This window comes from Platichthys flesus, chromosome 5 (assembly GCF_949316205.1).
Source record: "Platichthys flesus chromosome 5, fPlaFle2.1, whole genome shotgun sequence".
Taxonomy (NCBI): domain Eukaryota; kingdom Metazoa; phylum Chordata; class Actinopteri; order Pleuronectiformes; family Pleuronectidae; genus Platichthys; species Platichthys flesus.
In genome coordinates, this window is record NC_084949.1 from 12,383,848 (window position 1) to 12,395,703 (window position 11,856).

General features: G+C 39.2%; 2 protein-coding genes and 1 long non-coding RNA gene across 3 annotated transcripts; 2 read left to right on the forward strand and 1 right to left on the reverse strand.

The window, feature by feature from the left end:
- Positions 1–66: 66 nt before the first annotated feature.
- LOC133953267 (uncharacterized) lies at positions 67–1,383 on the reverse strand. The gene is made up of 3 exons (XR_009920682.1): positions 715–1,383; positions 456–502; positions 67–247 (listed from the first exon to the last, which is right to left on the reverse strand). It is a non-coding gene; the product is annotated as an uncharacterized LOC133953267 (long non-coding RNA).
- LOC133953265 (beta-2-glycoprotein 1-like) lies at positions 1,373–5,561 on the forward strand. The gene is made up of 8 exons (XM_062387084.1): positions 1,373–1,544; positions 1,853–2,032; positions 2,784–2,880; positions 2,974–3,050; positions 3,666–3,851; positions 4,015–4,194; positions 4,773–4,970; positions 5,348–5,561. The coding sequence occupies exons 1-8, from the start codon at positions 1,388–1,390 to the stop codon at positions 5,464–5,466; spliced, it is 1,194 nt and encodes a 397-aa protein (XP_062243068.1). The 5' UTR covers positions 1,373–1,387; the 3' UTR covers positions 5,467–5,561.
- An 876-nt stretch (positions 5,562–6,437) lies between these two features.
- On the forward strand, positions 6,438–11,822 carry LOC133953266 (beta-2-glycoprotein 1-like). The gene is made up of 8 exons (XM_062387085.1): positions 6,438–6,618; positions 7,125–7,301; positions 7,811–7,907; positions 8,486–8,562; positions 8,778–8,966; positions 9,850–10,029; positions 10,906–11,103; positions 11,574–11,822. Exons 1-8 carry the CDS (start codon positions 6,552–6,554, stop codon positions 11,636–11,638), a joined length of 1,050 nt encoding a protein of 349 aa, XP_062243069.1. The 5' UTR covers positions 6,438–6,551; the 3' UTR covers positions 11,639–11,822.
- Positions 11,823–11,856: the final 34 nt, after the last annotated feature.

The window sequence follows — 11,856 nt, forward strand, 5'->3', positions numbered from 1 at the left end:
ACACAAAAAAAGCTTTAGAACAAGCAGATTAACAAATCAAACAAGAAGTCATGTGACACTCTAAAGCTCTGGCAGAGTGATCCAAAGGGCTATGTTTGAAATTTTATTTTGAAGAGACATTTCCTGATCTTAATGTGTGATTCTCTGTGTAGCTTGACTCTTCCCCAATCCGCTTCCTCCTTGTCACTCAGGCTGATGTCACACCACAGGATTCACTGTGGGAGGGCCCCGGTCCCGCTGCAGGAATCTGGAGTGGGTGCGTCCCCGGGTGGAAAGAAGGCGCATTACACTTCTCTTGAACTCAACGTTCAACATCAGCAGTTCACACATGTAGAGTATTAGAGTAATTTCAGCTCTTTATTATTATTATTATTATTATGAGTAATAACGAGCTGAAGTGACTCTTTATTATTATGAATAATTACAATGGTAATTATAATAATGATAATACTGACTTTGTTTGTATAGGACCTTTTGAAACAGCTTTTTCAAAATGCTTCACCTGTAGGCCAAATAGAAATAAGTATACAATAAACATCAACGACAACAAGCAAAATAATACAAAGCCAAATATTTGCAAATTAGATCAGGTTAGATAAATCTGAAATCATCTGACACTGAGCCGAAGACCACTGAAAACAAGCATCCATTAAAAAGCAAAGTAGTAGAAAAGAGCGAGAGCTTTAAACCATCAGCCACATGACACATTGTTACCTCCTCCAAGCAGGTTGTTTTCATCCATGTCCTGGTTGTCTGTTTGCAAGCTGGCACAACCTACAGCACAGAGTAACACATAACTTTATGGAAGGATAAAGCATGGCTCAGGGAAGAAACCGGTACATTTTAGTGTGGAAGCAGATCAGGGAGTTTTATTTCTCATCTTCTTCGACATTGCAAACTGTTGATTTTAGCAATTTTGTTGATTTTTGACTAATAAAATAATAAAATGATCTAGATGAATAAATTAGGCACATTAAAAGTCTAAGTGTGTAAGACATTGTGCAGCTTGCTTGAATTTAAGGGGACAGTTTGGCCTTGGCGGAGTAATGAGCTCTACTCAGTTACATTCTATGTTATTATGTCTTTTTTGTTGATTATGGTTCTGGAGTCCAGAGTTTTTCAAGTGATCAATCTTCTCTCTCACATCTATATTAAACCTCCTACATTTCACTAGATTGTGCGTGCATGCCTGTGTGTGTCTATTTGTGTGTGTGTGTGCCTGTCTCCATCTTTCATTATTCATGAGTTCACATCACGCTGTGGACCCGCTGCCCGCTCTTGTACCTAATCACAGTTATCGATCAGTACTAAGTAAATATGCAGGAGTTGAAGCCTTTGCACTCGATCGATAGGAGCTGACTCTGGCCTCTGATTGGAGCACACTATCATGGACCCTTTACCCAGCAGCCCTTATGTTGGCCCCCCATCCTCCAGCCAGGTGCAGGGGAAACTGAGGAGACTCCACTTTAACAAGATGGCTCCTACTTTGACTTTGTTTCTACTCTTCCCAATAATTGCATGCGCAACTGTTACATCGAAGAAAGGTAAAAACGAACATGGAGCAGGGAAGTCGATTTCTTTGCAGCTGAGCATCAAAGTATTTGATTTTGTTTATTGGTAATGTGCTGCAAGTATTCCTGCTTGACTAGCGGTTTGCATTTGCACCATACGGTCAAAGGTGTTTAATCAAGTCAACTTTTACAACAATTCTCAGTGTTATAATCTACACATTGAATCGTTAGTAGTTGAGTATTGTTGCTGTGTTACATCAAAATACTTTAGCTCTAGAGCATGAACCTGACTGCTGTGAATACTGCCCCTCATGCATGAGTCAAATTATTTCTTTAACCAGTATGTGGCCGTCCTCCTGTCACCGACGGGGTTGATGAGGCGACGCTAAAGCGTGTGTATGAGGCAGGAGAAGAGGTGGCCCTCACATGTGAACAGGGGTACTCGCCCTCAACGCCGACCACTCGACGGATCACCTGCACGGCCACAGGAGAGTGGACACAGTCGGATCTGGCATGTTCCCGTGAGTTGAGTCGATGTAGATGGTGTCAGCTTGCTCACAGGGGTGCAACAGTAGCACAGCTGTATTTTTTAAAGGAGACATGTGATTTTAGAAGTATTTTTCTTTCCTCTGATGTGCTTTATAGGTTGTTGGTGAATGTACAAGGTCTGCAAAGTTAAAAAAGTCTAAATTCCATGGCAGAGGGAGTTCTCTCTCCCACTGACAACTCTGCTCCTGCGTGGCACTGATGAAATGCCTGCACAGTAGTTCAGCAGATAGTTCTGCCTTTGAGATGTCGCATGACAACACAATGGCACTTTTTTGCATAACACTTCCTAGCTGTAGAAATCCTAGCTGTTAGTCTGGCACTCCCCCAACAAAGCTAAGTAAATCGAAAGCAGGGGCCGGGCAGAAAAGCGTTTGGTTAGTGGTATCGCCGGGCCAAGGAGACGCTGTTCACTTCAGTCCTAAGTGAAGTTCTCTCTGTATTCACTTCCAAATGTGAGCCTTTTTTGGCAAAGTTTTTTGTGCTCTGTGGTGCTTGGGAAGGTGTTATCTGAATGTGAACCATGAATGTAACCCTAACCCTAACCCATGTGGTAAATGGGGAATATGGCCAAAATAGCACAAAAGAAATTCAGGCCACCTTTGGTTGACAATAATTGACTTTCTAATATGTTCAGATCAGAAAACAGTCAAGTTAATGACCCAAGCTTAAAGTACCATAATATAATTTGGTACCCCATTGTTTTATTATCTCATATTTCCACAGCTAAGATGTGTCCAATCCCCGGACCTCTGCAGCCTTTAGCGAGGGGGCGAACAGAAGCTCCATTCAAGAGTGTGCTGAACTACACGTGTGACGATGGGTAACGTTCGAATGAATGAATTCCTCCATCACTGCAGCCTGTGAGTTACGATGAGAATATCTGTCAGTGTAATGTCGTTTTCTTGTTCACAAGGTACGTCATGCAAGGAGCCAATGAGAGCAGGTGTTTACATGATGGCTCCTGGAGCAATCCCCCCCCACTCTGCAAAGGTACCTGAGGAAAAAACACACAATGGAAAAGATTCATAGATTGTATCAGTGTTCAGCTGAGAGAAAATTCAGCCATTAAATTGTATGTAAACTAAATAGAAAGAAAGTACAGAAACATTTCTAACTTAACTGGGAAGCTGCTCTTAATTTTATTTATTGTTGAACCTGCAATTGCTTTAACCTCAAAGTATCTTTAGTTTCCCTTTCAGGAAAATTTATTTGCAGCCAGGATCATCAAAACCAGCCACAAACTTTAATTTATCTTAAAGGTGTTTCTAAATAACTGTATTCATCAAGTAAATTTTCCTTTATTCTTCATTTAAAAGTAGAACTGGATGTGTGTCTTTTACTGAAATTGTTTCAGTTGTCAGTTAATCAGGAAAACCAGTGGAACCTCGCCCAACAGTGCTACAATACATTATCCTTCATTAAAGTTATAATATTCAGTGTTTGTTTCAGCCCAGTCCATTTTTGTTTTCGGTTCGTCTATTGGTGTGATTACACAAAAACCACTGGATGGATTATTACTCAAACCTGGTGGAAAGATGTTGTATGGCTCAGGAAAGAACCAAGATCTAAATGCAGTTGATGCAGTTTTTTGTTTTGTCCTTACAGCTGTGAACTGTCCTCTGCCCACGCCACCTAGAGATGGGAGAATCGTCCATGATAAGCCAGTTACTGGAACCAGCACCATGTATGGACAAGGCTGGACGTATGAGTGTAACCCACCTAAAGCACCCAGTCATGAGAGGGGATCCTGCAGGGCTGATGGAAGGGCAACTGAACCTCCAGTGTGCCGAGGTACAGAGAAGATGTCAAATACTCCTATATTCAACTGTCTCTTACCTCCATGGTTTAGTCAAAATACAGTTCAATAGTCTCCCGGACTTTAAAATGATTTCCCTGAATTTCTACACTTCAAAACTCCTCACCTGTTCTTTTGTTCTGTTTCTGATCATCCCAGAGGTGAGCTGCTCCATTCCAGCAGGTATACCAAATGGCTTCATCACCTTTGCTGTGATGAGACAACATGGCTACAAGGAGAAGGTTAAATATGGCTGCAATGAGCACTACGTTCTGGACGGTGAGGCCGAGGTCCAGTGCCAAAACACAGGAACCTGGTCTGTCAGGCCAGTGTGCAGAGGTGAGTCGTGGGTAAATGAGATCTGGATAAAAGCTAAATTTGTGTTTTGTTACTGTCAAATATTCTGGAATGATTTATGCATCAATCAGTTGTCAGAGCGCATAACAGTCCCCTGTCTAACAACGTTTGAATTCAGTAGACCCGGATTTTTATTTGTATTTGCATTAGTCCCTCAAACACGGCTGTTTTTTCATCAAAATATTGAAAAACGTAAAAAAGAGTCCTGGATCAGGGTTCAGTCTTGGGTCAGGCCCCACCCCTCCACAAAAAAGTCATGTAAATCGGTTGAGTAGTTTTTGCGTAATCCTGCTACCAATCAAACAAACACAGATGAAAATATAATCTTTTTTCGAAATATAAGAATATCCAGAAATGCTCATGCTGTGCTTGTCTCCATTCTATGGTTCTGAAAAGGAGTCAATTGGTAAAGAGAAACAATGACAGCCTCTCAACACTAAGTACCACTTTGAAATGTAGGGGGGGGGGATTCAAATGAGCTTTTCAAATGTTTTGATTTTATAACTGGATTTGCGATGTCTGGTCAGAAAATGCTTTACCTGTGTTTATTCACCGTCCAGCTCCCTGCAAAGTTGGCATCAAAAGAGGCAGAATCTTCTACAACGCCAAGAAGCTCTGGATCTCAGACCTGAAGCCCAACAGAGTCCTGCACAGAGAACCCGTCGTCTTCTACTGTCTGAACAGAGCCGAGAGGTGCGGCTACCCTGTGGCCAGCACCTGTGATGATGGAACCCTGCCCATCCCAGAATGCTTTGTGGGTGAGTTCTCGCCAGCTCAATAAGTCAAGACTAACGATTGGACAACTTTCCCAGGATGAAAGACATGCTTTCAGCTGAGGCACCATTAGTCGTTATACAGGTACAAAACGTATACATTGAATTACACATCTATATCTAGAATGTTCAGTATATACTGTGGAGAGTAACCATCAGATAAGAAATATCAAAACAGAGTTTGGGCATAACTTCTCCAATAATCCACACATTATCACTCGTAACAATTTTTCCCTTCAATAAACGTCAGGTAATATGTTAGATGTCCTACAGATGTGTTGTGATGTTGCCATATGGTGATATGAAATATCTGAAATCATACCATATAAGTAAAACTCTGCCTCTCTACTTCTTGCTTCTAGAACCGGGCAAGGTGGAGTACACGTTAAGGGCCAGTTCTCTCCCATCTGAAATCACAATGTGTGCTGCTTCGCCCCCTGCAAGCACCACAAGCCCTGCCGGCCCGGCAAGACCTGCGTAACATCTGACCTGAGACCCGGGATGTAATTTACTGGATCTTGGTTTTCATCATAATCCAATGTTTTTAATTGTGAATTAAAGCATTAAAAAAATCTATCTTTTTTGGTGTGGTGACTAATGATGACTAATACGAAGAAACATAGTTATTTCCAGGTTGAAGATTCATACACACTATGTAGATAAATAATGAACAAACATAGTACAACACCTTGGTTACAATAAAAACATGCAGATAAAAATATAAAGGTGAATCTGGTGGATTTAATTGTGGTTTTGCCACAAATTTAAATTTGACAAAGGTGTGCACTCTGCCATTCTAGTTGTTTTATAGATCATTAGTGAATTAAAAGTTAAATAAAACAAAAACATCTTCTTCTGATCCTTAATTGTGTTTGTGTAGGTGCACAAATCCTCTGTTGTCCACTTGTAAATCAACGCTTGGAGTTGGGAGGGGAACAAAACTTTCTTGAAATGCAGACATGTCAGATAAATATTCAGTGTTTTACAGATCAGGTGCAAAAATCTTTTCAAATCTTTTGCTGACAGGGAGCCAGTGATCAAGATTCTGAGCATGAGTCCAGATAAAGCCAGATGGATTTTAATGAGCTGAAGTGACAATGAATGGCTTTTATCACAAGATCAAGGGGCGTAACAGTTATAAATTCTGCTGGTGACAAATCCGTAAGCAAAAACATGTTCTTCTCTGTATTTGTACTGAGGTATTGTTAACTGGCCTCTATGTCGTTGTATTCTTTGGTTTTTAAGTATCTCTGTCCCATTAAGCTGAGTTTTTTGAAAGTCTGAGGCTCAATAGACAAAGTCTGCAAAAACAAACACTTGTCCCTGTTTCATAATATTGCTGCAATGAGGGAAAGTCCACTGCTGAAGCTTCACTGCCAGTAAAGTGATTCTAATCTCCTATTGCAAATAACCTCAAAAAATAAAAACAGTAAACAAAACCAGAATTCACTTCGTGCTGCTCTTATCTGTTCAACTTCAGAGAGACGACAGCAGCAGCGGGAGCGAGGACAAAGATTAAGTGTTTGAAGCACATGAGCTGAGGAACGTCTGAACACGTGGACGGGGATGGAATTCATGTTGACTTTGTTTCTGCTCTGTCCATTTGTGATTTTTACCACCACAGCATCTGATGGTATTTGCTTTTGATTTGCTCTTATTGGCCTGAACTACATGAATGACTGTTTTGCGACGCTGGTTAACCTCAGTATTTTACTCAATAGAAATAATGATGTTTAGCTTTGGAGTACAGGGATACAGAGTGATTGTCTCATTTCATTTTATGTTTGAATTTGTGTGGTTAAGCCAGAAATAGATTTTGACTTCAATTTATTTAAGTTCATTCACACTTGCTTTTACTGATTCTTACTGAGTCTCTTAAATGTGGAATATAACTTCAAACAACAAATTAAATTACATTTCTGGAGTTTTCTTTTGACAAGTCTCTCTGTTGTCAGGAAGTATTTTAGGACACACACACACACATATTGTTTCAGGGCCATTAAATGCAGCAACAAGATGTTTTTTTTCAAATCATATTGGGGAGAATAATTGACAATATCCCAAAATAATGTAAATCTATCGGAAAATGTTTGTGAGACTAGATACATACTATTTATTATAATCAATGTGTCCCTTCAGTGTGTTCAAGGCCTGATCTGCCTGTCAACGTTGAGGTGGATGGGCTCCAGAGGTTCTACAACCCCGGGGATGAGTTGGTGTTGTCCTGCACACAGGGATACACCCCCATACTCGGCCCTCGGACCATTGTTTGCTCTGCGAGGGGAACATGGACCAAAACCAGGCTAATGTGCAAACGTGGGTCTCCATTACGCTTGTGAGAACTTAAGGTCTTGTGACAGAACAACAGCATATGAAACATATACTACGTTTAATGTAAACATGGCAATTTAAAGTAAACATCAACAATCAAATATCAAGTAGTTTGTACTTGGATCACTGTTAGATACTCTTTGATTTCTCTGATTCTGTATTTCTTCATTTCTCCTGTTGATGTGACATTGAACATAAGTAGATTATGGGGAGAATATTTGACAAGCATGTGATGCAACATGAACCATTTCTACTAAATTCTTTGTCTTGAATGTTTTTCTATTATAAATGTATAGTTTATTACGGATTATGGACTTGATGCTTTGGTATTAGAATATATACATATGTTTAAGTTCTGTATTGAAAACTAGCACAACTAGATCACACTGATCCCTTACGAGGTTGTACATTACTACAGCACGTACAACATATAGAGTGTGTAAATCTATCATTCATTGAAAACTACCTGCTCTCTGCTGTTTTCTCTCCTGCAGCAAAACAGTGTCCTTATCCCGATCTGTTGTCTAATGGAGAATTGTACTATGAGGATACAGTGTTCCAGAGCACCATCAACTACACATGTCATGAAGGGTAAAGCAAAAAACAACTATTTGAATTTTATTGTGCAACACTTTTCATTAAGTGGGGATGAAATGCCAATTCAACTGGATGAGATTCAGAGATTAGTTTTTTGCTTGAGGCTCCTGTTTTTGTCTAAAGTGCAGCTTGAAGCTGAATTTAATCCTTTCTCCTCTAAATGTAATTTTAAAGCCGCAGAGCAATCTGGAACAACTCCACAGTGCAGTCAGCTGCTTGCTTCTGACATATAGATTTGATATCACCTAACATATTTTATAATAATGTAATGTGTGGTACCCAGACAAGTCAACAGTAGTGTCGTTAATACTGAAGTTGACTTGTTGACTAAACATTAACAGAGCTGTCTGCTGAAAACATTGACTCGTGTTCATAACACATTAAGTTTGCACAACGTGATCAATAAACCATAGTCAAACAATCATTTTATATTGTGTGCATCTTACAATAATCTGATTTACCAACATTTGGCTTCAAATGCACTAAACAACATTCAAATCAATCATCGTGTATTTTGTAAATATCTTGGCAAACTGAGCATGAACTGACTTGAAATGGCTTCTGCTCTGCAGACATATATTGAGCGGAGCCAGCTCTGCTGTGTGCCAAGCAAGTGGAACATGGAGCTCAGCAGTACCAGAGTGCAAGCGTATGTAATCCGTCTAAGACCAGGAATAATTATTAATCCGGTCAAAAACACATTTGTCAAGTGGAACCCAACAAAACTACCACTTGGTTTGTTTTCAATCAAGTTATTTGTAACAACAAGTAAATTATACACTATTGTAAAGAAAAGGCAAAAGAAACTTCACATATTGGGCAAGCATGTTCATTAAATGGCTCATTCTCCCTCCTCCCTCCTAGCTGTGACCTGTGATCTTGCTCCGATCCCACAGTTTGGGATGATCATTTATGACAAGACGATAAGAGGGAACTCCACTGAATATGGCATTACTGGCACATACAGGTGCCTGCCTCCGTATGTGCTCATTGGCAGCACGAGAGCCGAGTGCACCGCCAGCGGCGCCTGGACTAAGACACCTGAATGTCGAGGTATGAGATACCAGGAGTAGTAATATTGTTATACTGTGAGACTTATTTAACCATCTAAAACACAGTTGTATCAGCAGATGAGAAAACGATCCAAAACAAATAGATCCACTTGTGTAATTTTTCCAGATTTTGTGGAATTCTAATTGTAAATGTACATGTAAGGTACATTTACAATTTCTTTACACAAAATAATGAGACAGCAGAGATTCTAAACATAGAACAGGAATTTTCCTCTCTTATGCAACCATTGAATTGAGATATACTGGGTAAAATGATATATTATATGTTTTTGAGCAGGTGTAGATATACCATTTACAAAAGTAAAAGATACAATTTTCTGATATTCCAGGACAATTAATGTATATATACGTATGTATTTTTTCTAATTAAAGACTGACAAATCATAAAATAGAGAGACCTCCTAAATCATGTGATAAGCTGTCCCAATACACCAAAAGAAAACATTTGGGACTGTTAAGTGAATAAACTTACATTGCAGTATTTGATTATTAGGTTTTGATTGAAGTATTCAAAGGAATTCTATTCCCTACATCAAATGGTAATTTGGCTCAATGAGTTTAATATTCATCACTTGTTTAGTCTTTTGGGAAAATACTGTATGAGATTGTAAGAGACCTGGAAATGTTGTTCTGTCTACTGACAGGTGTCTGTCTCCATGTATGGAAATAATAAGGCAGAACAGTCTGTTACAAGCCTGTGAAAAGGAAATTTGTAGATTTCTCACTCTATTATAAGAAAGAAAACGGCAATTGCGCCACATTTGGTCTAGAGCGTTTTCAGCTGAAATGTGGGAATACAGTTTCATGGGAAATTTATTCTACAATAAAGTGTCATCAACACTCTCCCTGATGTTCCTTTGCAGTTGTGAGTTGCCCCCCACCAGAGACCATTGACAAAGGCTACATGTCAAACAGTGACCAGAGAGCCTTCGACTACATGGAAACAGTCAAATATGGCTGCGACGGGGACTATGCACTGGAAGGAAGCATGCAGATAGTTTGTCAGCAAAATGGGGGGTGGTCAGAAAAGCCATCCTGCAAAGGTGGGACTAATATTACGAACATTTTACCCCCTGACCGGCTTCTAGTTTACAGAAGTATATAGTCAATTTTTGGCTTTATGTACAATGCATTGTGGGATAGGAATTTAATTTTCTTTGTGTGTTTCCAATTGTGTACTGTTAAATGTATTGTTATTACAAATCGGGTCCCAGTTCAGCTCCATTACTTTGACTCTTAATTTTTTTTTTCAATCCCAATATGTAATTTGTGCCTGTGCTGACTGTTACTGGGGTCTAAAATACAATTTTTTTTTTACTATTGTGAAGTTGCAGTTAGTATAATTTAGTGACATCTAGTGGTGAAATTACTTGATGCAGCTCAATACCCCTCGCATCACCCTCCCCTTCCAAACATGATCGAGAACCTGTGGTAGCCTTCAGTTGTCATAAAAACTCAAAGGGTGTTTAATTTGTCCAGTCTGTGCTACTACAAGAAACATGGCGGCCTCCAACGAGAGGACCCCCCCCCCCCTTCCTAAATGTGAATATAAAGTATTTCAATATAAAGGGACCATTCTAGGGTAAATAAAATAACAATTTGTATAATTTAGATAGAAAAGACTTGTGAAACATCACTAGATTACATTTTTGTCAATAGACCCCTTTCCCCTAAATCTTGCACACTGAAACTTTAAGGCTTTTATTTATAAAAGTATTTTTTGGAAAATCAACATGCTTTAAAACTATTAAACAGCATGAAACTCAATTAACTGTCAGATAAGAATTTATTTAAACCCTTTCAGTTTTGTTTACTACAAATCATGGTGATCAGAATTTAACATTATCATATTGATTTGTCTTTATTTAAAAAAAAAAAAAAAAAATCTCCATTGAAACTTTTTTTCTTCTTCCTTATAGCTCCTTGCAGCGTTGGCATAAGCAGAGGAAGGATATTATACAGAGGACAGAAACTCTGGATCAAGGACTTGCCTTCAAAAAGAGTCTTACATAAAGAAATAGTCTCACTCTACTGCAAGAACAAGGCCAGGGGGTGTGGTTACCCAGTGCCAACACAGTGCATCGACGGAAAACTCATTATACCTGAGTGCTTTGAAGGTACAAAATATTTAATGAAGAAGCAGAATATATCACACTAAGCTGTTTATTCTATTTCATTTATGTATGTGTGTACATAACCGATCAAACGATTCACAACACCATAATGTCTCCAGGTTGTTTTAAATCCAAGTCCATTTAATAAACTTAAACGACACAAAGGTGGTCAGAAAAAGCTATAGTCAACAAAAGCTACAAAGTAAAGTAAGTTCCATACAAAGTGGGACTTTTGCAGGGAAGCCTTGAAAGTTATCCCTTGATGATAAACTAGACTTACAAAGTTTGTTTTCTGTGACTTGGTGTATATAAAATCACTGTTTGGATGTTTTGGCCCATTGTAACCTCTCTCTCTCGCTCTCTCTCTCTCTCTCTCTCTCTCTCTCTCTCTCTCTCTCTCTCTCTCTCTCTCTCTCTCTCTCTCTCTCTCTCTCTCTCTCTCTCTATCTGTTCGTGTGTTTGTCTTTTTCCAGAGCCCGGCGCTATTGATTATGGCCTTCATTCAGGTTCCCTTCCATCAGAAATCGAACAGTGCTGAAACAGCAGGAGATCCCTTCTCTGAGGATCATTAAACCACTGTGATATATGTCTCAATGTGTCCAGGTAGAATGACACCGTCCATCTGTCTTTTTATTTTAAGCTTTGTAACCAAGTCTCTACAAATGTAACAATCTCAGACATGATTTTTTTCTGACTGATTAATAAACTTTCTTTTTCTGCTACTTTAGCTCTCAAAGTGTGAATTATCATGCGACC

Bases quoted from the DNA above. Each gene is read 5' to 3' on its own strand.
- LOC133953266 (XM_062387085.1), top strand. From the start codon at position 6,552: ATGGAATTCATGTTGACTTTGTTTCTGCTCTGTCCATTTGTGATTTTT. The intron at 8,563-8,777 runs GTATGTAATCCG...CCTCCCTCCTAG, and splicing joins AGCAGTACCAGAGTGCAAGC to CTGTGACCTGTGATCTTGCT. The intron at 8,967-9,849 runs GTATGAGATACC...GTTCCTTTGCAG, and splicing joins TAAGACACCTGAATGTCGAG to TTGTGAGTTGCCCCCCACCA.
- LOC133953265 (XM_062387084.1), top strand. From the start codon at position 1,388: ATGGACCCTTTACCCAGCAGCCCTTATGTTGGCCCCCCATCCTCCAGC. The intron at 2,881-2,973 runs GTAACGTTCGAA...CTTGTTCACAAG, and splicing joins AACTACACGTGTGACGATGG to GTACGTCATGCAAGGAGCCA. The intron at 4,971-5,347 runs GTGAGTTCTCGC...TCTTGCTTCTAG, and splicing joins CATCCCAGAATGCTTTGTGG to AACCGGGCAAGGTGGAGTAC.